At 41.4% G+C, this 27,885-nt stretch overlaps 1 protein-coding gene across 4 annotated transcripts in view; it reads left to right on the top strand.

Annotated features, from left to right (window-relative positions):
- The first annotated feature begins 1,818 nt into the window (after nt 1–1,818).
- MAP3K20 (mitogen-activated protein kinase kinase kinase 20) overlaps nt 1,819–27,885 on the top strand; it is a 179,742-nt gene continuing 153,675 nt past the window's right edge. Inside the window, exons 1-2 of one of the 4 annotated variants that reach the window (XM_081242975.1) lie at nt 1,819–2,114; nt 14,963–15,155. In XM_081242975.1, the coding sequence (XP_081099101.1) occupies nt 14,997–15,155 (159 nt within the window). In that variant the 5' untranslated portion in view covers nt 1,819–2,114; nt 14,963–14,996. Of the gene's footprint in view, nt 2,115–14,694; nt 14,795–14,962; nt 15,156–27,885 lie in introns of those variants that run through there. The other 3 variants (XM_081242976.1, XM_081242978.1, XM_081242977.1) reach the window with 3 other exon arrangements.

Here is a 27,885-nt window from a genome sequence, read left to right as displayed (position 1 = left end):
CATTTAATTGGGCCTTCTTATTTAGCAGAGGAGGAAACCGAGGCCTGTCTAGCAAAATACCCCAGCTGATAAATGGCAGGCCTAAAACCAGAAGCCAGGTTCTCTGTTCCCATTCTAGTGTCCTTTCCATCACAATTTAGTGCCTTTGAAGTAAAATAACTGGAGTCACCCTATACCTAGGTCTGTGCTAAAGAGCCTTACTTTTCCCTTTAATGGTTAGATGGTTACATCAGGAATTTTTTTTTTTTAGCATAACAGTTTTCATCAATCCTAATTTCTCAGTTCCCCAAATAGAATCTATCAATGCTAAAGGTCCTAGTCCTTATCAAAGGGACAATTCAAATAATTAATCTAAATCACAAACCAGAAAGTGGGGTTTTTTAACCTCTATTCACTCATCTCTCCACTTCCATATCTTTAACCATATGAATGATCTCCAAATTTTATATTTCCCTCCTGACCTCTTTTCTGAATCATTTTCATATTTCAACTGCTGCATCTCTACCTGTTTTTCCTCCCATGACCTCAAACGCAACAGGAAGCCAGCTCCTACTCCACCAGTATCTCTGTTTCTGTCAATGACACCATCATTCTTCTAGTCACCCAGGTCTGATATCATGGCGTCATCTCTCTTTCTTCTTTTCCACATCTAGTGGATCACCAATTCCTGTGGCCTCTTCCTGAAACATGTCTCCGAAGTTCATTTCTTCTTTCCTAATTCTATTTTGTACACGCCAGCTCACATCCTCACACCTCGCATAACCAGGTGGTGACAATATGCTGCGTCCCAATTTCGCCCTAGCAACCCATTCTACAACCACCCTGGACTGCTTTCTCTCGAAATCACCATAAAAAAACAAAACCACAGACATCTACTTCACCCCTTTGATTCTAACTTTCCACAGTTCCCTAGTGTCCATAGATGATAAGATTCTGAATCAGTGAGCCCTGGATCATGCCTCCCATACTTTAATTTTTTAATTTATTTTTTAACATCTTTATTGGAGTATAATTGCTTTACAATGGTGTGTTAGTTTCTGCTGTACAACAAAGTGAATCAGTTATACACATACATATGTTCCCATATCTCTTCCCTCTTGCGTCTCCCTCCCTCCCACCCTCCCTATCCCACCCCTCTAGGTGGTCACAAAGCACCGAGCTGATGTCCCTGTGCTATGTGGCTGCTTCCCACTAGCTATCTATTTTACGTTTGGTAGTGTTTATATGTCCATGCCACTCTCTCACTTTGTCACAGCTTACCCTTCCCCTCCCATACTTTTAGAACCTCGTCTCCCGTTTCCTCCACAGAGCAGTCCTCCCCACTGACCATAACTTCTCTCCCCAGTGCTGATTGCCACCTTTTTCTCACACCTGGAGCGGATTCTAGTCTCATCTGAACTCTGCTTTGCTAAAGTCATCAACCAGGGCAGCAGACCATGACCCTTCCTCAAAATTCCGTAGGTATCTACTGATGGTTCCACTGAGGCAGCCTTCAGCCCTACCTCCCCGAAATATCTGTACACGTCGGGCGGTCCCCTTCCCAAGCAGATAATTAACATCTGTAGGGCACGAAGGAGCCTCCCGTGTCTTTGTATCCCAGCGCCTTTTTCATAGTAAATGTTTGTTGATAAGGATGAGTTGAGGGAATACGTGGTGTTAACTTGTTAAAAAGATGGGAAGGCACAAAGGGAGGCAGAGGCACACCCCCTCTACCCGCGCCCCCGCGGTATGGGGTGCGGTCTGAGGGGTGCGGCGGCCTGGGAGGGTTCCAGGGCGCGGGGCGCAAGGTGCCCTCGGGGTGCAGCCTGGGAGCCCGAGCGCCCGCCCCCGCCTCGCTGTCTGGCGCTTCTGCCCTGCGGCCGGGCCGGCGGGCGGGTGGGGCGCGGACAGGGAGGCCCGGACGTTCCGCGCTCGGAGGTAGGTGGTGCTGTTGCCGTGACTGTCTTCCTCATTGGCGCGGGCGGAGAGGCGGAATGTTCAACTCCTGACTCGGGCGGAAAGCGTGGGAGCCGAGCCGGCCGCAGTCCTCTCGAACCCCGACCGCCGCCCCTGCCCTTGCCGCGCGCGGGGCCTCGGCGCCCCCGGCTGCTGCTCGCGCCCGGCCCGGGAGCCAGGTAAGGGGCCAGGCCGGAGGCTGCGGGGGTGAGGGTACGGAGCAGGCCCGCCGCGATCGCGACTCGTCCTGGCGTCGCGGGCCCAGGCCCTGCCGGGGTCAGGGCCTCCACGGAGCACCCCTGCCCGACCCGGAGCTGGCGTCCCCGGTTCCCGCGCCCTTGCGCGGCCGGGAGCGGCTCGGGAAGTTCGCACGGGTCCCAGGCAGAAGTTGGCGCCGGGAAGAGTGGGGCGCAGCCGGAGAGACTCCGGCGGTCTCGGCCCCGGCGGGCGGCGCTTTCCGGCCGCCGCTCCCCTCCCCGGACGTGGAGCGCCGGCCTCGCCGGGGGTGACCCGGGCGTCTCTCGGGAGGCGAGGCTCGAATCTCCCAAATCAGCGCAGGGTGCAGGCCGCTTCCCGGCAGAGGTGCTTGCGTGCGAGGAGAGGCCACTAACTTCTGCTTTCCGGCCGGCCGGCCCGGGAGCTCGCCTCCCGCCCAGAGCGGCGGCGCCTGCACAGCCCCGGGCAGCGTGGAGCTCGTGCCTTCCGCGGGCGTCGGGGTGGCCGCTTTGCCGACCCGGTGGCGTCCCCGGGTTCCTGGGCTCTGGGTCCTGCACCAGGCCGGAGGTGAAGGCTGAGGCGGCCGCCACGCCTCGCTTGCTCCTGACAGCTTGCAGACAAACTTTAATCCAAAACTGGCCGGAGGACATTGAATTTCCTGCAAAATGGGGCAATCGTTAGATTGTTGAAAATGTATGTTTCTGATGCGCCTCTGGGTCTTGGATAAGCAGTGTTTATGGGGAAACTTAATTACTATTTTTGTTAGTTTCTTTAATAATGAAAGCAACACCATTTAGTGTCCTATTCCAGTGATATTACAATAAACAGCTTCTTATGTATGATAGTGTATTAGAATGGACTTACAGAATTAATTCTATGATTTTTGAGCTACAGTGGTTGTTAAAGTATATCCATATTTTAACCTTAAAGCTGTTTTAGGAGAGCCTTCTTGCTTTCCTGACCTCCGTTGAAGTGAACAGCTAGGATTCAGTGGAACCAAACCTACAGACACATTTAGACAAAAAATAAACAAGCAATCCAAGACAGTTAGTGTCTTCTTTGTAGTAGGCCCATCTCCACAATGAAATTTCATGTCGTTTTTTGATTTTCAAAAAATATGGGATGGCTGCATTTTAATTATAGTTTTAGTCATTTGTGGAGCCTTTGTTTTCCGTTCCTGCTACAATAGTGAGGGATTTGGGAGGTTGTAAATGAATGTGAGTTTAGTTTGTTTGGAAAGAGAGAATTAAGATAAAGAAACATGGTCTTTTAGAGCAATGTGTACTGTTTATTTTAATCCTTCAGAATTTAATTTTTATTATAACTTTTTTGAGATTATTATGGGAATTTTTTTAACTGGAAAATATTGTTTATATCAAAAGTTTTAGTGGTAATAATTCCAGAGTAAATGACCATAATGGCAAGGACATTTTTTTCTTGTCTAGGAAAGCAAATAGATGATTGATCTCTTTTTCTTATTCTTTTGGGGAACACATAAGGACAAATTAAAGAGAGAGAGAGAAATATCCAACTATTAAGCACTGAGGATTTGGATCTAAAAATGGATGGTCAAAGATCTTGGGAACTCAGGGACCTTCTTGCCAAATAAGGAAACTTGGCAGGCTAAGCTGTGTATTTTAAGTTAGCACAAGAGTGAGTGTTATTGGCAGTATATTGGCTGAGTGCCTATCCGGAATGAGCAGTGAAACTGATAGGGCTACAAAATTATAAACAGGAGTTAACAGGGGCGCGGAGTGAATAATCTAGTCATCAGAGAAAACACTGGAGAAATTACAGCGATGTTTCATGAAAAGGGGTCAGACATGGAGTGAAACTATTAGTGTGGAGTGAAAGAGAAAAGTGGACAGTTGATTTTAGAAATGGATGGATTCAGAGAAAAGAAAGGAGAGAATCAATGATTTTTTTAAAAAAACAGAAAAGGATGTTTGTGGTGATATAGGCCTTCTTGGAATAAGATAGCCTTATATCTGTATCCAGAGATGCTGGAAATAAAAATCAATTTGGGTCATTTGTTTTCCATTTTATTCTACCCAGGACAGATTGACAGGGAGGGTGTCTTGTCTATCTACATGTAATAGGAACAGCTAAGGCACCTTTTGGTCTTACTGCAGGGAAGATTTAGGCTACTTTTGTGGCTATTAACCTTGCCCCACTACACACAAATAAGCAGACTTCCAGCTGTGACCAAAAAACTGTACCTGTCAAGGAAAGAGAGCTATAAATGCTTGAGCTTAGATTGGTTTGACTGATACCTGGGTGCTTTTGTGTCAGACCCTCCTACAGACAGCTGAACCATCGATTATGCCCTAATAGCAGTTAAGTAATCCCAACACAGTAGAAGATTCTGTGCGAACAAAGCAGCCACACATTTGACACCCTAACCCCAGCATCACATTAAAGCCTCAGATTGAACTTTAGGTGGATGGTAAGCAATCTAGTAATTACTATAATAAGAAAAGAGTTTGTTTAAAGAAAAAAAGGCAACTTAGAAGGAGGAGGCAGAATGATATAGTGGGAAAAAGACATGATATGGTGGAAAAAATGATATGACTTTGAAGTCAGACCTGAATTTGAATTTCAGTTGCGTCACTTTAAGTTAGGTAGTTGGCTTGGGAAACTTTTACACCGTTGATCCTCAGTTTCCTCACATGCAAACTGAGGACAGTAATCCCTGCTTCATAAGCAGAAGGATATGAGACAGCACATGGAAATGCTTGAGCCAGTGCCAGGAACTTTAGCCACCATCACTGAGTGGTAGAGAAGGGGTTTTCCACACTCTCAAGTTATACACAGAGAAAGCTGCCTGTCTCACCTGTTCCCAGCTAAGGCTTGCCCTTGGTAGCCTGCCCTGTTCCCAAATCATACTTACGTGTGTATGTAGGGCTAGGAGGTTTTCATAGCTATTCTCCTGCTTTGCACATAAGGATTTCTAAAGCAGCTCAGTGCGTACCTCTGTGTTTATACACAGCTTTGTAATATTCTTGGGGGGAGAATCTGAAAATTAGTGCATTTATATTTGAACAATTTGGGAGCTGTAGGAATGGTGGAAGATTATGACCTTGAAGGCCAACATTGGAACCATTCTTACAGCTGATTTTGAGCACAGATTGCCTTCAGGGACCAACATTCTTCTCTGTGGACTCATCTCTGGACTTCCATAGAGGAAAACCAAAAAGAGAAGGCAAGGATCACTGCCTAAAGGTCATGGAGTAAATCTTTGCTTATTAAACTTTTCTACCAAAAGTGAGGAAGAATGTATTCCTTCAGGGATCTGTAAGTATAGCCATAAATACCCCTAGTGTAAGCAAGCAGTTTTTTTCAAATCTTGCATTTAATCTTAAAAATTCATGTGACTTTGGCATTGTCTTCTGTACTGTTTGACTTTATTGAACAAACCAATACAAATAGATATTAAGCAAGTTTATTCCTCCAAATCTTAAAAGTAAAATCTTAAAGTAAAATCGCCGATGTAAGATGTGTGTTTATTCGTACATCTTCTGCTCAGAACTGGGTACTCCACCTGTGGGATAACCCACATTTGAGGAGCATGGTCTTGGTTCTGGTAAATGGTACCGCACCATTCTGCTTCATAGGCCAGCCCGCCACACGGGGTAATGCAATTCAATTATGCTGAGAGAAGAATAGGGGTAGATCATCATCCAAAGAGTTTTTTTTTTTTCCTGTGGTCATACTGTGGCTTTTGAGGTCAGCAGAGCTCTTTGCTTTGGAAGTCGAGAGGAGGGGGGAGGATAGTTGTAGGATAGAAGTCTGAAATATGGCTCTCACCTTCTCAGCCAGTCTGGGAGGAGAAATTTAGGAGGTGCCCAGTCATCTCCATTATTCCCATTGCTGACATTGATCACTGTGTTCCTCCACAAGCGAGGGGCTCACAGTGTCAGGTTCATGACTGTATCCCTAAGAAGGGAAGGGAGAGGTCAGTTAGTCATGGTGTACTCATAGGGTTGGAGTGGATCTTTGTGAAACGAGTCGTTCTGCTCTCCTCGTCTCCTACCCACACTCCCGTTCAACACTCTCAGTGATGGAGGACTCACTACTAAACAGGGTGGCATATTTCCTTATTAGGCAGCTCTGATAACCCAGAATTCTTTCTGTAACTTTTGTCCACAGATAGCATTGCCTCTGGCTCAGTGATACATACTACAGAGTCTTCCTTTGGTCTTATCTAGTTTTAATGTCCCCATTTTTTTTTTCATGTTACATCAAGGTTACCAGGTTTTTGTTTGTTTTCTTTTTTTTGTTTGTTTGTTTGTTTGTTTGCGGTACGTGGGCCTCTCACTGCTGTGGCCTCTCCCGTTGCGGAGCACAGGCTCTGGACGCTCAGGCTTAGCGGCCATGGCTCACGGGCCCAGCCGCTCCGTGGCATGTGGGATCTTCCCGGACCGGGGCACGAACCCACGTCCCCTGCATCGGCAGGTGGACTCTCAACCACGGCACCCCCAGGAAGGCCCCCAAGGTTACCAGTTTTTAACTCTCATATTTCCCTTTCTCAGGGAACCTTTATTCTAGGTGTGTCCAAAATTGTACTGTTTGTTAGCAGCCAGGAAGGTGAGATACTTTCTGTTTGACAGCAAACTGTTCTAGAGTAGAAATAAAAGCTGAGTAGCAGCAGGATCTAGGGATGGATGGGCCTGCTGACTGAACAAGCCCTGTTTACTCACCAGACTTTCTCCCCTACCCTCACCCGTATCCCCAAACACCTGTGTATTCCTCTTCTGGCCAGCCCATAGAAATGTGCCCTCTCCATGCTCCTTTGCTTTAGTCAGACTCTGGCCCCATTCTCTTCCTCATGCCTCCAATCCTTCAACACTAGAAGCTTCTAATCATTCGACACGAGAAGCCCCTGCAGTGACCCATGTCCTGGATTGTAACTACTTCGAGTTTCCTAGTTGGGCTTCTGTTTGAGCACAGACACATTTACACATGGCATTTCTGTGGCATAAGTGCCCCTGCCCCCTACATTCCTGTTCCTCCTGTATTTTCCTTCTCATAACAACATTTCTGGCAAGAAAAGTATGTCATGGAAGTCTCTTTTCATTAACTGAAGTATTAAAGTACAAATAATGTCTCATTTAACTAGTTCATTTTAATTTTAACCTGTGCTTTAACTAGAGAGTTCTATGTTATTTATGTGATAAAGGAGAGAGGGGGGAAAAAAAGTGAAACAATAGCTTTTCTGTTTTTATAGACTCTTAAAGTTGGCTTCTCTCAGATATCCATGACTGAAGATCCTCTTCACTGAGCCCAGCAACCTATTCTAGACAAGATAGTCTGCTTTCTGGTAGCAGCCTTGGAGGAAGGAAGGATGTAGCTACAGTAGACACAATACTAGTTAGTTCTATTCATACCTAGTCTCTAGCTAGTCTTACAGATCTTATCTATCATAGCAGAACAGCAGTCCTGCTCAGGAACAGAATCTTTGACCTTGGTGTTATAAACAAATACATCAAACCAGAGCTCCCCATTTTTTTGAAGATAAGACTTGCAGAAAAAAAAAAAAAATTGCAGACCTGCAATCCAAGTGGTATTGTTTTTATGTACATGGTGATGAAGCACATTTTTATTAGTTTATTTACTAATCTGTGTTAAGGAGGCTGAAATAATACTAACATAAATAAATATTAGGGCAGTGAGTTTGGCAAAGGAATTTACTGAGGGGTTTTGGGGTTTTTTTGGTCATATTCAGGTCATGACAAAACAAATGAATTTTTTTTTCTATATTGCATCAGAAAATAGACTTTTAAATTTTGTGAAGAGAGGAAGAAGAGTAGTGTAAATTAGGGGTCGAAAAGGATCTGAGTTAAGAAATAATAGGCCCGTATAAACCTAAAAGATAGAAAAATCCAGAAAAAGTCCAAAGTTCTTTTCTAATAAAGCTAATCCTTTTATAGGTAGATTTAATTTTTTTAATTAAGATTTGCGAGTATCTTGAGTCTACTTGATATGTACTAGATAAGATTTGAAAGAAGATAATGGCCACCACAGAAATGTACACTCTAAGACCCTTCCAAAGTGAGGGCTATAATTGACTCAATGGGTCCCAGAAACTCTAGTATCTAAAAAGTGCCAAAAAATAAAAGTATTGTCTTTTAATAACTTAAGTATTCTCCTTATGAAAAAAATGTTTAAAAGAAAATTATATTACTAAGAAGATAGATCTTGCAAAAATGGCCAGAACCAACAGCAGCAACTAGAGGAGTGAGGAAAAAAAAATAAAACGTACACAAAGAAGCTCACAAAATAGGGATTTAAGGATCAACAATACATTATTTATAGTTGTTCTTCAAAACTAATGAAGATATAATATAAAACAATTCTGAAAACAGGGAGAGGAAAACTATTGAGGAAAGCATACCTAACTACAAAGGCTGAAAAAATAGATGGTTAAATATGATATCAAGATTTCTTAAAATAATTGAAGAACCATAGTTTCCATTTATTGAGTATTATATACTACGTGCTGGGCACTGTGCAAGGCCTTTCACAGCATCTCCTACTTCTCAACAACTACACAGAATGGGTATTACTGCCAGTGAGAAAGCTGAGACCGGAGAGGCTCAGTGCCCTGCCCAAGGCCTGGCAGCTAGTCAGTTCAGATTTGCTACTAGAGCTATCGAACTGGGGTCTTTCCCCTGGATCATGCTGTGTCCGTGTTGAAATATCTGTTACTTGGAAGTGAGACTTAAATCGAAGAAGTCAAATACTGTTCAAACTTGATAGCTTTTGGACTATCAATTTTGAGACACATGGTAACAGAATGGATATTTCATTTATTGGGCCTGGAAATGCCATGGTCTGAGAAAAGTGATTGATTTAAGGTTACTGAGAGGTAGAGGCAGAGTTCTAACTCACATCTATCTAATTCTAAATTTGTGGGGTTTTTTTCTTTTTTTAAAATCCAGGGCAAAAGTCCATTTTTTTGGATTGGAAGGCTGAAAACTTTAAAAAGTAAAATAATACTCCCTATAAGGTTTTTTTTCTTCCTCCCTATAGTTCCACTTTTGATAATTACCTGATAGTACTAGATATGCTTTCAGCAATTAATAGTTTAAAAATATTTTAAAATTTTAATGTAAGGAAATTTTTTTTTTTTTTGGCCACGCCCTGTGGCTTGCAAGATGTTAGTTCTCTGACCAGGGATTGAGCCCAGGGCCCGGGCAGTGAAAGTACGGAGTCTTAACCACTGGACGGCAGGGCAGTTTCCTAAGGAAATCTTTAAAAATTAAAAAAAAAAAATTAGTCTTACTACTCAAGTACTCAAATGATTGGATGCAACCACTGAGTTAGTGATTTTCAATATTTTCAGAGTTCTGACACCCTCTTATACATTTTTGTGATATCCCTGTTCTAACTTACCCTTCAGTGCTCTGTGATAGATACTTATCTTTAAAACAGCTTTGAGAGTTTATGAAACCAAAGTTAGGATGCTACAAAATTAGGACTGGGAATTATTGCATGGAGAAAAATTGCCTTTCTTGTGTAAAAGCAATTGTTTTAACATGGTGGGATGAAAACATCATTTGATGGTGTATACTATGTAAATACATTTATATAGATGACTCTTATTAAATTCTAGTCTATTCATTGGAGAATACACCTGAAAAATTAGAACATAATTTCATCAGGTAGCAGTCTTCCCCAAGATGCTCCAAGTATGATTAATCAGCAACTCAGTTTATCCATTCTTCTGGTCATAAGTTGATCCTCTTAGAATAATGATTTTAAAGGAGAGAAAGCTCAAAGGGAAAAGTAAATATATGTGGTCAGACAGTCACATAGATGGCACTGGGAATCTCAGTCAGGTTTTTCAGCTATGCCCATGATGCTTTGCCAAGCTCACTGGAGTTAAAACCTGTATTCATACACCCCAGAATTGTTAGTCTCTTTGGTAATCAGATGGGACCTAATTTTTTATGGTCTCAGTAAAACCCTCAAGTAATTATATAGTTCCGTTCATACATAGCCAGTTTCCAAAAGGCAGGATGTATCACAAAATGAGTAACGGTGATTCTGGGAAGAGCTGACTGGTTGCCTCATCTCAGGATGAAGATCCTGGAGAACTGTGCTTCTCAGAGGTCAGCCTCCCTCCGGCACCCCTGGGTCAGTTTCAGATGGGACTGATCCTGCCTCAGTTCATCCACATTCCCTGGACTTGCTCTGTACCAGAAGGTTCAGACTTATTCATATTGATCTCATCCTCGTTCAGATCTGTTTGTTCTGGAAGGATTTCTTCCCTCCTCCCCCTCCTCCTCTCCCCCTCCTCCAGACTCAGAGAAACCTAATCCTGAAGAGCCCAAATATACTGTTCTCAGTCTCCCAAGAAGTCTAGGCAGCTGTTTCCAGATCAGAATTTGCTTCAGAATCCTCTGGGGGGCGCTTATAAAAAGTATAGTTCTCAGGGCTTCCCTAGTGGCACAGTGGTTGGGGGTCCGCCTGCCGATGCGGGGGACGCGGGTTCGTGCCCCGGTCTGGGAAGATCCCACGTGCCGCGGAGCGGCTGGGCCTGCGCGTCCGGAGCCTGTGCTCTGCAACGGGAGAGGCCACGGCAGTGAGAGGCCCGCGTACTGCAAAAACAAACAAACAAACAAACAAAACTATAGTTCTCAGATTTTACTTAATCTGATTGGAATCTTTCCAGCTGCAAAAGGCATAACAGGAATAGCCAGAAATTATTTATTCGTTTATTTATTCATTCATTCATTCATTCATTCATTCAATACATACTTTTTAATGGAAAAGGTGTGATGCACCTTGCTGCGTAGTAGGTGCTGAAGATCCAGATGTGAATAGAAATGTGTCTTGCCTTTAAGGAATGTGTAGTCTGGTGGGAAGTAAGTGGGAATGATGAACGGATAAAGAGAGGGGCTGTGGTACAGAAGGAGAATTAACTCTGCTCGTGAGGCCCAGAGGAGGTGGTCAGGGACATCACTGGGCAGGGAAAGGCATTCTAAGCAGAGACACTAGCCCGTGCAGAGGTGTGGAGGTGTGAAAGCGTGTACTGGGAACTGCAAATCAGTCCTCCTGTGTGTCTGGGGAGGGAAGAGACAAGAAGTAAAAGTGGCTCTAAGTGGTGAAGGAAGCTCACAAGGAAATTTCCTGGAATTAAAAGATATGAGTCACAGACGGAGAGTATACTGAGTATCCCACCAGTGAATGAAAAAGACTCACCTCTAAGCATATCCTATTAATTTCAGGATTCCAGGGATGACTACAAGGTCCTAAAAGCTTTCAAAAAGGAAAAAATAATGTAAAAAGAATTAATAACCAGAGTAGATTCAGGCTGCTCTACAGACACATTAGAAACTAGATGGGTATGAGGTAATATTGTACTTTTGAAATTATAAGGAGATTATTTCCTATCTGTAATTCCATACTACCAATCAAGACATTTTAAGACATACAGATTCTCCCAAAAAATTGCATCCTGGGCACTCTGTTCAGGTAGCTAATGGGAGATGGTACACTGTCAAAGTAAGGGAATAAACCAAGAAAGAGAAGCCAGGAGATCCAAGGACAGGCGTTCCCACAGAGGAAAAGGTGAAGGAAATGCTGAGGATGATGGGGAAGGGAAGTCCCAGTCAAGTCTGGCCTAGAGCAACTATTCCAGCTAGATTGACTGAAGTTGAAGGGTATAGCAGGAATGTCTCCAAGAGAAAATAGAACACCCCACCCCTGTCAAATTACCCGATGTTTTTACTTTATTGAGAGGAGTTTTGCAGTTCTTGGGAGAGTTTGATGAGGTGAATACGTTTTAGGTGTATAAAAAGCTAAGCAAACAACAAAAACAAAAGCAGAGACAGAACAAATTATCCAAGAAAGGAAAATTCATTAAGTCCTGCTCAGCACTCTTGGGAATAATGTTTACTTTGTCAGACTACTGTAAACATTGAATATTGACTTAACCAAACGTTACAGTAGAGTTGGATGCTGGGAGGATTGGGCAAGTGTGACGTATTTGTATGTAAGGGGATAAAGGATGGGGTATGAGAACTAAATCCTTATCTTCCACAGGGAGAAGTTAATAGGTAATAACTAAAATGGGACAATCAGGAATTAGCAATATAAAGACATTTTTAGAAATATAGATATAAAAATATCATATGAAATATAAATATCAGAATAAAACCCTAAGCGAGTTGAAATTAGTTCCCTCTGAAGAGAGAATTGGGTGTGGGGGGGGTGGGGAAAGGAAAGTTCTATTTTTTTGACAAAAATAAAAGTGAATAATAAAAATATAGTGTCTATAATACTTAACACTGAGGAACTCTTGCAAGTGGTATTTTGTTGAACAAACTTTTTTATCTTTATTTTTAATTTTTAATGACATTTTCTTTTTTTATTAATTTTTATTGGAGTATGGTTGCTTTACAGTGTTGTGTTAGTTTCTACTGTACAGCAAAGTGAATCAGCGATACGTATACATATATCCCCTCTTTTTTGGATTTCCTTTCCATTTAGGTCACCACAGAGCACTAAGTAGAGTTCCCTGTTTAGTTCTCTATTTTATACATAACATCAATAGTGTATATCTGTCAGTCCCAATCTCCCAATTCCTCCTACCCACCCTTCCCGCTTGGAATCCATACATTTGTTCTCTATGTTTGTTGAACAAATTTTTTTTTTTTTTTTTTTTTTTTGCGGTAGGCAGGCCTTTCACTGTTGTGGCCTCTCCCGTTGCGGAGCACAGGCCCCGGATGCGCAGGCTCAGCGGCCATGGCTCACGGGCCTAGCCGCTCCGCGGCACGTGGGATCTTCCCTGACCGGGGCACGAACCCGTGTCCCCAGCATCGGCAGGCGGACTCTCAACCACTGCGCCGCCAGGGAAGCCCTGTTGAACAAACTTTTTGCGGATAAGAACAAATTTGCATGTTCTGTGTACCTACCTTTGGCACATTCTTAAATTTTACCTTTTTTTTTTTTGCCTTCTTTTCTGTAATTAGCTAAATATGAATTGAAGCAAAAGTAAGGTAAGTTGTTGACTCAGATAGGTACAGACTGTATCTGGATACTATATTTATTTATGTAGCCTCTAAGCTATCTTTTAAACTGCAGAGGATAAACAATCCTCTCTCTTGCCTTCTTCCCAAAGTAGAGCTGAGTTTGGCTTCTGTTAAGAAATCAGCATTCTTCGGTGACCTGATGTTCCTAAAATGGGATGGCTAGTCAGCTGCACGTTAAGATCTCTGAGCTTACTGTGTGCATCACTCTGCAAAGCTGCAAGTTGTTTAAGAAGAAATTTTGTTAATCTATATAGGTGCAAACTGCCTCCCTCCACCCTTCTCTTTGGAAAATAATCAAACTCCACAGAAAATTGGAAAGAGTAGTAAAACGCCCATATAACTTTCACCTAGATTCACCAGTTCTTACCGTGTTGCTGCATTTGCTTCCTCCCTTTCTATACCCATTCACTTTTTTCGGAGGGTGAGGGGGAATTGAACCATTTTAAATTAAATTGGAGATATCATACTTTAATACATCACCCAGTATATCTTTCAAGAGCAAGGACATCCTTCTACAAAACCAAAATGCCATTATTTGCCATGGATAAAATAATATTATCTAATATATAGTTAATATTCAGATTTCCCTAAAATCTTAATAACTTCTGTAGTTTTGGGGGGGGAATCCAGAATCTAGTCAGTGATTATGCATTGCATTTAGTCATCATATTTAAGTCCTCTGTGTGCTGTAAGTTTCTCTGCTCTTTTTTTTTAAATCTTTCATGACATTGACAATTATGCGGACCCCAGGGGAGTTGTTTTGTAGATGTCCTGTACATATGGATTTGTCTTTTTGCTCCCTCATTTTAAGATTCTGATTTACAGTTTGGGAAGAATATGTATACAAACTTTTTTATCCATCTGCTTTTCATGCCGGTTCAAAATTTTAGACCTTCGTTTTCTTGTTTGTGTGTTTTTGTTTTGTTTTTCCTGCTAATCTATGGTTTGGTATAGTGTGTGAAGAATGACCCCTTACCTGGAGAATAGTAAAACTCCTTAGACTGCAGAAAATATCACTGTAATAATCTCTGGGAGAGGTAATCAGTTCCTCTGGAAACAAGCATAATATTTTTTTTTAAATATTCTTGGCAGAGTTCTCTGGATGACTTAATATATTTTGTAATCAAGGGCAAATTTTCTGCTCTTTAATTAAGTTCTGCTCCAGGATACAATCCAGGGAGCCACTTCTGCAAAACACTTGGCCAGATCTTCTTCCATCCCGAAGCTGACCGCTTGCTTTTGAAATCCCAGCACTGAATGCGCGTTCAGTTTGCAGCATCTGGGCCCTCCTGTGCCAGCATGCTTAGATGCTTAGGTTATGTATATTTTGTGTGAAGTGAGTACAACACGGGGAGATGGCGTGCCTCAGATGCCAGAAGAGCTGTGCAAGCCTGCTGCTGAGGGCATGCTTCCCATTTGTTGGGGCTTTGGGGTAGGAGACCTGGTGACACAGTAGCCTTTAGGCAGAGCTGCTTGGGATGTGCAGGAAGTGGTGCTGCAGGCTTTGTCGGTGGGGGGGGGTGGGAATCTGAGCCATTTCTCTGCGGACAGCTGTGTTTCAGAGTCTGGACAAGTTGCTGTTGAATTTTGCATGGGCTGCCAGGGTAAGTGTTTTCATGTTGATTTGCTTATACTCTTGCTTTTCTTCCTCCTAAGTCATCAGGCCCTTTCTGGAAGTGCTGCAGGACTTGTTATACATTAGCTAAAGTGGAATACAGAGGTTTCATTCTAATATGTTTCTAATCCAACTTTCTTTTCCTTTCCCTCTATAGATTTCGTGGAAGTATAATACTTTGTCATTATGAGATGTCGTCTCTCGGTACCTCCTTTGTGCAAATTAAGTTTGATGACTTGCAGTTTTTCGAAAACTGCGGTGGAGGAAGTTTTGGGAGTGTCTATCGAGCCAAATGGATATCACAGGACAAGGAGGTGGCTGTAAAGAAGCTACTCAAGATAGAGAAAGAGGTAAGGTCTTTTCCTGCTATCAGAAGTGGTCACGATAACATTTACGTAAGCTGTTCAACCTAGCTAGAGTCAGAGGTCACAGGCTGCCAGGGACCTAGCAGAGCCTTTGGCGTTGATCCGTGAGGCCGTTTCCCAGTTTCCATTCTGGGAGCTCCATAAATAGCAATCAATGCCACGTGTGCTGGGGGTTGAATTTTACTAGGGGTCATCTGAACTGAGAGGATTTCTTTCCATGGCGTGAAAGACCGAGTGTTCTCTGAGCTCTCGTCCAGGGGAGGTGAGCTTTCAGGCCTTCCCAGGCTTCAGGCTTTTCCCTGGGTCAGCCAAGAGGGGTCAGTAAAGAGTAGCGTGTAAAGTTTTCGTCCCCTTTCCATTTTCTGTCCATTAATTTGTGGTCCTCAGAAGTTGTCTTTTGAAAAACAAAAAGCATTATTTTTCCACTGAAATATAAGCAATACCAGCTTCTTGCATTTCACCTCTACTTGAAGCACAAAGTGATGGACTTTGTTTAGTAAAGATGCTAGACAGAGAGCTGGCCTAGTTGTAAAATGGGGAAAAGGTCTTAACTTTCAGAGTCTGGGGTTTGTGCTGGTCCTAGTCAAGCCCAAAACTTATACACAGGCCCTTTATCTTTCTTAGGAAAGTGACACATTATCCCCACATTCCGTTTGGTACCTAAACTCCACAATAAAGCTAGTTGTGGAGCTGACCTGCAGGGGCTCAGGGCATTGATAACTTTTAATAGTTACCCTCTGGAGTTTGCTTTGGTCATTTCTATTTATGTCCTGTTTTGGCTTATTATTGTTCTTTTCAGTATCTTTTTGAAGTGAACTTTTCCATAAATATCTTGAGTATATGTGCTGCCGAAGCGAGCACCATAAATATCTTTTAATCTCCCTGAATGATTTCATTTTTTCATTAACTGCTGCCAGTGAACCATAGCAATTGATTGGAGATGGAAACCCAAATGGAAAGCACTATGTGGCATTTCATCCCAGCACTGCTGTGTGACTGTGTAATCACCATCTGTGTTTCCGATTGTTGAAGCCAAGTCAGAAGGACTAAGATATCTCTGCCTTGGGGTACCTGTAGGTTGTGGAAAGCATTAAGAAGTGATAGCTTTTAAAGTCAATGTGTGCCCCAAACCGAAGGGCACGATGTCGAAAAAGTTTCCTTCCCCTCATTTCTTTTTTTTTTTTTTTTTTTTTTTTTTGCGGTACGCGGGCCTCTCACTGTTGTGGCCTCTCCCGTTGCGGAGCACAGGCTCCGGATGCGCAGGCTCAGCGGCCATGGCTCACGGGCCCAGCCGCTCCGCGGCATATGGGATCCTCCCGGACCGGGGCACGAACCCGTATCCCCTGCATCGGCAGGCGGACTCTCAACCACTGCGCCACCAGGGAGGCCCTCCCCTCATTTCTTGATCAACGAATTTTTTAAATAGTAGCCAAATAAGAAAACCATTTCTTACTCTGGACTTGAACCTAGTTTTTTTTAAATCTAGTGAACTCTTAAGCCCTTTACAGGCAAGCATCATTGTACCCATTCTGTAGGTTGGGAAATAGAGCTTTGAGAAACATGTTAAGCTGCCCCAGTAGGGGCAGGTGAAATCCAGATCAGACCCCCTGTTCTCCAGTTTTTAACTCTGAAACCTCTAGTTGACCAGCTAAGGACAGAAAATAAACCAGTTCCATCAAATTTATATTCAAAGAAGTGTATAAGTATGCTAATATTTTTAAGCATCATGCAACTTCAGTACAGTGAACATGTTCTTGTGTGATTGTTGGATGTGAGAAAGACTTTATGAGACATGAAATAGATGTTGATAGGACGACAATAATTGCAACCCATTCACTCCACCTCCATCCATACCCAATACCTTTTTTCACTGTCTTTGACAAAGCCAGGAAAATGACATAGGAAAGCACAGGGGTGAAAACAGGAACTGGAAACTGCCAAATCCTGCTCTTGTGTAGATATTTAACCTGAGTATCGTTCAGAATTGGAGTTGATTACAGTAAACTGCAGGAGCATACCTCATAAACTTCTGAGTAGGAGAAACAGAAACTCAGTTTCAGCTTTGGAGCTTGATTTAATCAGTGACTGTCAGTGATAAAGAGACATGGTAAGTTATTGCAACGCATCCCCACACTTACTGACTTAACATGCGTTTAAGATGTAAATAATTTTGGCTAGGGGTTGGCAGTTATTGGAAAGGAAATATGAATTTCTTATGTAAATGTTTGTTATACTTTATGAACTATGTATTGCCTTGGCGGCTAGATGTTTTCTCAGTGAAAAGATAAAGGTAATAAGCTCTGGATTTTTTCCAGTTTATAGATTCAGTCCTGTGTCACTTGGTCATTTTTGCCAAGGAATTTTAGAAGTGATGGAACATTTACTAATATGTTTGTAGCTCGCTCATGGAACTCTTTAAGAATGACCTAATATCTGATTAAATATATGTTTTGTGAAAGGTGGAGAAAATATATTCAAAACTCTAACTCTGCTTATGTGAGAGTATAGAGGAATGCTATTTATTTTTGCTTTATTCGTAGACCTCTAGTTTAGTGAGTATATGTTACTCTTCTGATTTAGAAAAAAAGAAAGAAAAACGGCATTTACTTAAAATCTTGGTAGTTCTTTAAAACTTAATTTTTTTAATATTCATCCATTTGTTTTATTTTTTAGATTCCACATATAAGTGATAGCAACAGTATTTGATTTCTCTGACTTATTTCACTAAGCATAATACCCTCTAGGACCGTCCATGTTGTTGCAAATGGCAAAATTTTCATTCTTTTTTATGGCTGAGTAGTATTCCATTGTGTACATATACCACATCTTCTTTATCCATTCATCTGTTGATGGACACTTAGGTTGCTTCCATATCTTGTAAAACTTCATTTTTTTTTTATGTTTAATTTTTTTTTTTTTAATTTTTTTAATTAGTTTCTGCTTTATAACAAAGTGAATCAGTCATACATATACATCTGTTCCCACATCCCTTCCCTCATGCATCTCCCTCCCTCCCACCCTCCCCATCCCACCCCTCCAGGCGGTCACAAAGCACCGAGCTGATCTCCCTGTGCTCTGTGGCTGCTTCCCACTATCTATCTACCTTACGTTTGGTAGTGTATATATGTCCATGCCTCTCTTTCGCTTTGTCACAGCTTACCCTTCCCCCTCCCCATATCCTCAAGTCCATTCTCAAGTAGGTCTGTGTCTTTATTCCCGTTTTGCCCCTAGGTCCTTCATGACTTCTTTTTTTTTTTTAATTCCGTATATATGTGTTAGCATACGGTATTTGTCTTTCTCTTTCTGACTTACTTCACTCTGTATGACAGACTCTAGGTCCATCCACCTCATTACAAATAGCTCAGTTTCGTTTCTTTTTATGGCTGAGTAATATTCCATTGTATATATGTGCCACATCTTCTTTATCCATTCATCCGATGATGGACACTTAGGTTGTTTCCAGCTCCGGGCTATTGTGAATAGAGCTGCAATGAACATTTTGGTGCATGTCTCTTTTGGAATTATGGTTTTCTCAGGGTATATGCCTAGTAGTGGGATTGCTGGGTCATATGGTAGTTCTATTTTTAGTTTTTTAAGGAACCGCCATACTGTTCTCCATAGTGGCTGTACCAATTCACATTCCCACCAGCAGTGCAAGAGTGTTCCCTTTTTTCCACACCCTCTCCAGCATTTATTGTTTCTAGATTTCTTGATGATGGCCATTCTGACTGGTGTGAGATGATATCTCATTGTAGTTTTGATTTGCGTTTCTCTAATGATTAATGATGTTGAGCATTCTTTCATGTGTTTGTTGGCAGTCTGTATATCTTCTTTGGAGAAATGCCTATTTAAGTCTTCTGCCCATTTTTGGATTGGGTTGTTTGTTTTTTTGCTATTGAGCTGCATGAGCTGTTTATAAATTTTGGAGATTAATCCTTTGTCAGTTGCTTCATTTGCAAATATTTTCTCCCATTCTGAGGGTTGTCTTTTGGTCTTGTTTATGGTTTCCTTTGCTGTGCAAAAGCTTTGAAGTTTCATTAGGTCCCATTTGTTTATCTTTGTTTTTATTTCCATTTCTCTAGGAGGTGGGTCCAAAAGGATCTTGCTGTGATTTATGTCATAGAGTGTTCTACCTATGTTTTCCTCTAAGAGTTTGATAGTTTCTGGCCTTACATTTAGGTCTTTAATCCATTTTGAGCTTATTTTTGTGTATGGTGTTAGGGAATGATCTAATCTCAAACTTTTACATGTCCCTGTCCAGTTTTCCCAGCACCACTTATTGAAGAGGCTGTCCTTTCTCCACTGTACATTCCTGCCTCCTTTATCAAAGATAAGTTGGCCATATGTGCGTGGGTTTATCTCTGGGCTTTCTATCCTGATCCACTGATCTATCTTTCTGTTTTTATGCCAGTACCTCACTGTCTTGATTACTGTAGCTTTGTAGTATAGTCTGAAGTCAGGGAGCCTGATTCCTCCAGCTCCGTTTTTCGTTCTCAAGATTGCTTTGGCTATTCGGGGTCTTTTGTTTTTCCAAACAAATTTTGAAATTTTTTGTTCTAGTTCTGTGAAAAATGCCAGTGGTAGTTTGATAGGGATTGCATTGAATCTGTAGATTGCTTTGGGCAGTAGAGTCATTTTCACAATATTGATTCTTCCAATCCAGGAGCATGGTATATCTCTCCATCTATTTGTATCATCTTTAATTTCTTTCATCAGTGTCTTATAATTTTCTGCATACAGGTCTTTTGTCTCCTTAGGTAGGTTTATTCCTAGATATTTTATTCTTTTTCTTGCAATGGTAAATGGGAGTGTTTTCTTGATTTCATTTTCAGATTTTTCATCATTAGTGTACAGGAATGCCAGAGATTTCTGTACATTAATTTTGTATCCTGCTACTTTACCAAATTCATTGATTAGTTCTAGTAGTTTTTTGGTAGCATCTTTAGGATTCTCTATATACAGTATCATGTCATCTGCAAACAGTGACAGCTTTACTTCTTCTTTCCCAATTTGGATTCCTTTTATTTCCTTTTCTTCTCTGATTGCTGTGGCTAAAACTTCCAAAACTAAGTTGAATAAGAGTGGTGAGAGTGGGCAGCCTTGTCTTGTTCCTGATCTTAGTCGAAATGGTTTCAGTTTTTCACCATTGAGGACAATGTTGGCTGTGGGTTTGTCATATATGGCCTTTATGATGTTGAGGAAAGTTCCCTCTATGCCTACTTTCTGCAGGGTTTTTATCATAAATGGGTGTTGAATTTTGTCGAAAGCTTTCTCTGCATCTATTGAGATGATCATATGGTTTTTCTCCTTCAACTTGTTAATATGGTGTATCACATTGATTGATTTGCGTATATTGAAGAATCCTTGCATTCCTGGAATAAACCCCACTTGATCATGGTGTATGATCCTTTTAATGTGCTGTTGGATTCTGTTTGCTAGTATTTTGTTGAGGATTTTTGCATCTATGTTCATCAGTGATATTGGCCTGTAGTTTTCTTTCTTTGTGACATCCTTGCCTGGTTTTGGTATCAGGGTGTTAGTGGCCTCATAGAATGAGTTTGGGAATGTTCCTCCCTCTGCTATATTTTGGAAGAGTTTGAGAAGGATAGGTGTTAGCTCTTCTCTAAATGTTTGATAGAATTCGCCTGTGAAGCCATCTGGTCCTGGGCTTTTGTTTGATGGAAGATTTTTAATCAGTTTCAAGTTCAGTGCTTGTGATTGGTCTATTCATATTTTCTATTTCTTCCTGAGTCAGCCTTGGCAGGTTGTGCATTTCTAAGAATTTGTCCATCTCTTCCAGGTTGTCCATTTTATGGGCATAGAGTTGCTTGTAGTAATCTCTCATGATCTTTTGTATTTCTGCAGTGTCAGTTGTTACTTCTCCTTTTTCATTTCTAATTCTATTGATTTGAGTCTTCTCCTTTCTTTTCTTGATGAGTCTGGCTAATGGTTTATCAATTTTGTTTATCTTCTCAAAGAACCAGCTTTTAGTTTTATTGATCTTTGCTATCGTTTCCTTCATTTCTTTTTCATTTATTTCTGATCTGATTTTTATGATTTCTTTCCTTCTGCTAACTTTGGGGTGTTTTTGTTCTTCTTTCTCTAATTGCTTTAGGTGCAAAGTTAGGTTGTTTATTCGAGATGTTTCCTGTTTCTTAAGGTGGGATTGTACTGCTATAAACTTCCCTCTTAGAACTGCTTTTGCTGCATCCCATAGGTTTTGGGTCGTCGTGTCTCCATTGTCATTTGATTCTAGGTATTTTTTAATTTCCTCTTTGATTTCTTCAGTGATCACTTCGTTATTAAGTAGTGTATTGTTTAGCCTCCATGTGTTTGTATTTTTTACAGCTCTTTTCTTGTAATTGATATCTAGTCTCATAGCATTGTGGTCAGAAAAGACACTTGATACAATTTCAATTTTCTTAAATTTACCAAGGCTTGATTTGTGACCCAAGATATGATCTATCCTGGAGAATGTTCCATGAGCACTTGAGAAAAATGTGTATTCTGTTGTTTTTGGATGGAATGTCCTATAAATATCAATTAAGTCCAACTTGTTTAATGTATCATTTAAAGCTTGTGTTTCCTTATTTATTTTCATTTTGGAAGATCTGTCCATTGGTGAAAGTGGGGTGTTAAAGTCCCCTACTATGATTGTGTTACTGTCGATTTCTCCTTTTATGGCTGTTAGTATTTGCCTTATGTATTGAGGTGCTCCTATGTTTGGTGCATAAATATTTACAATTGTTATATCTTCTTCTTGGATCGATCCCTTGATCATTATGTAGTGTCCTTCTTTGTCTCTTCTAGTAGTCTTTATTTTAAAGTCTATTTTGTCTGATATGAGAATTGCTACTCCAGCTTTCTTTTGGTTTCCATTTGCATGGAATATCTTTTTCCATCCCCTTACTTTCAGTCTGTATGTGTCTCTAGGTCTGAAGTGGGTCTCTTGTAGACAGCATATATATGGGTCTTGTTTTTGTATCCATTCAGCCAATCTGTGTCTTTTGGTGGGAGCATTTAGTCCATTTACATTTAAGGTAATTATCGATATGTATGTTCCTATTCCCATTTTCTTAATTGTTTTGGGTTCGTTATTGTAGGTCTTTTCCTTCTGTTGTGTTTCTTGCCTAGAGAAGTTCCTTTAGCATTTGTTGTAAAGCTGGTTTGGTGGTGCTGAACTCTCTCAGCTTTTGCTTGTCTGTAAACGTTTTAATTTCTCCATCAAATCTGAATGAGATCCTTGCTGGGTAGAGTAATCTTGGTTGCAGGTTTTTCTCCTTCATCACTTTAATTATGTCCTGCCACTCCCTTCTGGCTTGTAGAGTTTCTGCTGATAGATCAGCTGTTATCCTGATGGGGATTCCCTTGTGTGTTATTTGTTGTTTTTGCCTTGCTGCTTTTAATATGATTTCTTTGTGTTTAATTTTTGACAGTTTGATTAATATGTGTCTTGGCGTATTTCTCCTTGGATTTATTCTGTATGGGACTCTCTGTGCTTCCTGGACTTGATTAACTATTTCCTTTCCCATATTAGGGAAGTTTTCAACTATAATCTCTTATAATATTTTCTCAGTCCCTTTCTTTTTCTCTTCTTCTTCTGGAACCCCTATAATTCGAATGTTGGTGCGTTTAATGTTGTCCCAGAGGTCTCTGAGACTGTCCTCTGTTCTTTTCATTCTTTTTTCTTTATTTTGCTCTGCAGCAGTTATTTCCACTATTTTATCTTCCAAGTTACTTATCCGTTCTTCTGCCTCAGTTATTCTGCTATTGATCCCATCTAGAGTATTTTTTATTTCATGTATTGTGTTTTTAATCGATGCTTGATTCATCTTTAGTTCTTCTAGGTCCTTGTTAACTGTTTCTTGCATTTTGTCTATTCTATTTCCAAGATTTTGGATCTGGGAAATAGAATCTTGGATCATCTTTACCATCATTATTCTGAATTCTTTTTCAGGTAGACTGCTTATTACCTCTTCATTTGTTAGGTCTGGTGGGTTTTTATCTTGTTCCTTCTCCTGCTGTGTGTTTTTCTGTCTTCTCATTTTGCTTATGTTACTGTGTTTGGGGTCTCCTTTTTGCAGGCTGCAGGTTCGTAGTTCCCGTTGTTTTTGGTGTCTGTCCCCAGTGGCTAAGGTTGGTTTAGTGGGTTGTGTAGGCTTCCTGGTGGAAGGTACTAGTGCCTGTGTTCTGGTGAATGAGGCTGGATCTTGTCTTTCTGGTGGGCAGGTCCACGTCTGGTGGTGTGTTTTGGGGTGTCTGCGGACTTTTTATGATTTTAGGCCACCTCTCTGCTAATGGGTGGCATTGTGTTCCTGTCTTGCTAGTTGTTTGGCATAGGGTGTCCAGCACTGTAGCTTGCTGGTCGTTGAGTGAAGCTGGGTGCTGGTGTTGAGATGGAGATCTCTGGAAGATTTTCGCTATTTGATATTATGTGGAGCTGGGAGGTCTCTTGTGGACCAGTGTCCTGAAGTTGGCTCTCCCACCTCAGAGGCACAGCACTGACTCCTGGCTCCTCAATTTGGGATGATTTGTTGTCTATTCATGTATTCCACAGATGCAGGGTACATCAAGTTGATTGTGGAGCTTTAATCCGCTGCTTCTGAGGCTGCTGGGAGAGGTTTCCCTTTCTCTTCTTTGTTCTCACAGCTCCTGGGTCTCAGCTTTGGATTTGGCCCCGCCTCTGCGTGTAGGTCGCCGGAGGGCGTCTGTTCTTCGCTCAGACAGGACAGGGTTAAAGGAGCAGCCTCTTCGGGGACTCTGGCTCACTCAGGCCGGGCGGGAGGGAGGGGCATGGAGTGCGGGGCGAGCCTGCAGCGGCAGAGGTCGGCGTGACGTTGCACCAGCCCGAGGCGCGCCTTGCGTTCTCCCAGGGAAGCCGCCCCTGGATCCCGGGACCCCGGCAGTGGCGGGCTGCACAGGCTCCCGGAAGGGCGGTGTGGACAGTGACCTGCGCTCGCACACAGGCTTCTTGGCAGCGGCAGCAGCAGCCCCAGCGTCCCACGCCCGTCACTGGGCTCCGCGCTTTCAGTCGTGACTCGCGCCCGTCTGTGGAGCCCCTTTAAGCAGCGCTCTTAATCCCCTCTCCTCGCGCACCAGGAAACCAAGAGGGAAGAAAAAGTCTCTTGCCTCTTCGGCAGCTCCAGAGTTTTCCTGGACTCCCTGCCGGCTAGCTGTGGCACATTAGCCCCCTTCAGGCTGAGTTCTCGCCGCCAGCCCCAGTCCTTTCCCTGCGCTCTGACCGAAGCCCGAGCCTCAGCTTCCAGCGCCGCCCGCCCTGGCGGGCGAGCAGACAAGCCTCTCGGGCTGGTGAGTGCCGCTCGGCACCGATCCTCTGTGCGGGAATCTCTCCGCTTTGCCCTACCCAGGTATGTGGGGAGTTTCTTGCCTTTTGGGAGGTCTGGGGTCTTCTGCCAGCATTCAGTAGGTGTTCTGTAGGAGTTGTTCCACGTGTAGCTGTATTTCTGGTGTATCCGTGGGGAGGAAGGTGATCTCCGCGTCTTACTCTTCCGCCATCTTACCCGGAAGTCTAAAACTTCATTTTTAAAAAACTTTTACACCTAGTGAAAAACTACAAGGGTAGTAATATGAACTCTAGCATATCCTTCCCCTAGAATCATAACTAATTAACATTTTGCAACATTTGCTTTCTCTTTATATATTATTTATATATATTCATACATATTTTAGTTTTACTGAACATGAGAGTAAATTGCAGATGCTATGTTCCTTTATCCCTAAATACTTCAGCTTCTCCCAAGAACACAACTGTGATACAACTATCAAAACTTTTACCTATTGTACGAGTCTATTTTCAAGTTTTGCCAATTGTCCCAGTAAAGGCTTTTTATGGCATTTTTTCCCCCAACCCAGGTTCCAGTCCAGGATCACATACTTCAGGGGGGTCCCAACCTCCAGGATCTAATGCCTGATGGTCTGAGGTGGAGCTGATATAATAATAATAGAAATAAAGTGACAATAAACGTAGTGCGCTTGAATCATCCCGAAACCACCCCCCACCACTCCCCCCCACCCCCAGTCTGTGGAAAAATTGTCTTCCATGAAACTGGTCCCTGGTGCCAGAAAGGTTGGGGACCGCTGACATACTGTATTTAGTGATATATCTACTTAGTCTGTTTTAATCTGTAACAGTTTCGCTGCCTTTCTTTGTCTTTTACACTTTGACATTTTTGAAGTGTGCTGGAAAGTTTTGTAGAATGTCCCTCATTTGGACTTTATCTGATTTTCCCTCCCTCTTGCCTAGTTTAAAGTTATGTAGTTTTGCGGGCTTCCCTGGTGGCGCAGTGGTTGAGAGTCTGCCTGCCGATGCAGGGGACACAGGTTCGTGCCCCAGTCCGGGAAGATCCCACATGCCACGGAGCGGCTGGGCCCGTGAGCCATGGCCGCTGAGCCTGCGTGTCCAGAGCCTGTGCTCCGCAACAGGAGAGGCCACAACAGCGAGAGGCCCGTGTATGCAAAAAAAAAAAAAAAAAAAACAAATTTATGTAGTTTTGGTAGGAATGTTATATAGGATATGTGCCCCTGGCGTGTCTTAATGGAAGACCTCCAATGTCAGTTTGTCCCATTATAGGTGATATTAATTTTGAACCCTTGATTAAGAGGGACTCACTCAATATCTCCCCAGTAAAATACCTGTTTTCTCTTTGTAATTAATAATTAAGCTATTGGTAGATACTTTGAAGTTATGTAAATATCTTCCCTCAACAAACACTACCTAATGTTTTTAGCATCCATTGATGATTCTTGTTCTAATCAAATATTGTGACAGTTACAGTGTAGAAAGCAAAAGGTTCTAGCATAAATGAGAGCCTTTCTTCCTTGTTTCCTTACTTTTCACTTATTCATTCATTCATTTATTTATTGCTTCATTGTAGACTTACAGATTCTTTTTCAAATTCAAAATGTTATAGTTCATTACTATCGTTATTCACTTTCATGCTTAAATTTTTCCTGATTTAGCAAGTAGGAGTCCCTTAAATTTGGCTCCTACGTCTTTTTGATACTTCTTCATCATTTTTTTAGCCTTTTCATACTCCCTGGCACAAAAAGATGTTCCAGTCTCAGTTAGTTCCATTCCTGGAGTCAAGTATTTCTTCAGGAAGCCCTGATTCAGGGTACCTGATTTGGGAGTATGATATTTAGAAACCAAGATTTGGGCACTAGGTTTGCTTATTGTAGACTCTTGTAAAAAGAGCCTTTGTTCTTCTGGGAGAAAGAATGGTTATAGATAAATTTTATTTATGGGAGCATTTAATTAAAATTTTAATATCATATATCTGGATAGCTATGATCTGTGATACACTCCTGTTAGAAATGTAAATTGATACATGTTTTGGAGAAGAGTTTAGCAAAATATATCAAAAATATTAAAATGTTTCCTTCCTTTGAGCCAGAAATTTTACTTCTAGGACTTTATCCTAAGGAAATAATCAGAGATATGCAGGAAGAAGGATATAATAGGTTGCTTATCTCAAATAAATAATGAATAATTAGAAACAACTCAAGTGTCCTACAACAAATTATCTTTTAAATTATGCTACATCTTACCAACCTCCCCAAAAAGTAAATGTGAAAGTTGACGGTTGTGTTAATTAACTTGATCTTGGGAATCCTTTCACAATATACATATGTATATTGACATCATCATGTTGTATACTTTAAATATATTACAATTCTACTTGTCAATTATACGTCAATAAAGATGAAAAAATTATGCTCCATCTATATAATGGAATTCCATTGCATTTGGAAGAATACTTAAAGAGCTAGGAAAATGCTCATAATATATTGCTAAGTGGTGAAAAAGTTACAAAATAAGGTATATAATATCATCCCAGGTGTCTGTGTGGTGTTTTTCTTTTTCTTACACTTTCCGTTGTTTTTCATATTTTTCTATGATGATCTCATATTTCTTTTTTAAGAACATAACACTTTATTATGAAAATTTTCAAACATGAAGAAAAGTTGAAAGTGTAAAAATGAACATATGTATGTCTGCCATCTAGGATCTGTATTAACATAAATACTTGCTTTATCACATGTATGTCTATGTATTCTTCCATCCATCAATCCATTTTGATGCATTGCAAGATAAGCTGCAGGTGTCAATAATTTCCCCTTAAATACTTCAGCATGCATATCATTACCAGAGTTCATTATGTGTTTGCAGTTCTGTTTTCTTTTAAGGTAAAATTTACATACAATGAAATACACGTATCACTAAGTTTTGACAAATGTAAACACAGTGTAACCCATATATTTACAGGAAAAAAACTCAAAAAAAATCATAGCTCTGACAACCTTTGTCACTTTCTAAGGATGTTCAAGTGAATTAAGTTTTATAAACCTCTTTAGTATGTCACAGATCACAATTTTTCAGTCTCAATATGTGCTTTCAAAATGTTTGATGTTTACTTCTACATTGCTTTCTCATAGCAGTGCTACAGGTTTTTCAGTGGGAATTTAGCTTGTTTTTGTTGGTTGCAGATTTACTTACAGAGCACTATTTAGTTTTGTTACAAAAAAAACTTTTCAACAGGAAAAAATAATATGGTCTTAAGGGCATATACCGAAGGTAAGAAAAGGAGCCATTATTGTATCTTTTTGGTAAATTCCAGATGAGCTGAGATCAAACCAAACTGTTTAGGCAGAAATTGAAGCAGGGAGTGGCGAGGGCAGAGGAAGACACTGTGGA

The sequence above is a fragment of the Mesoplodon bidens genome (assembly GCF_964165515.1).
Source record: "Mesoplodon bidens genome assembly, chromosome: 8".
NCBI lineage: Eukaryota > Metazoa > Chordata > Mammalia > Artiodactyla > Ziphiidae > Mesoplodon > Mesoplodon bidens.
This window is presented reverse-complemented; position numbering and strand designations above follow the sequence as displayed.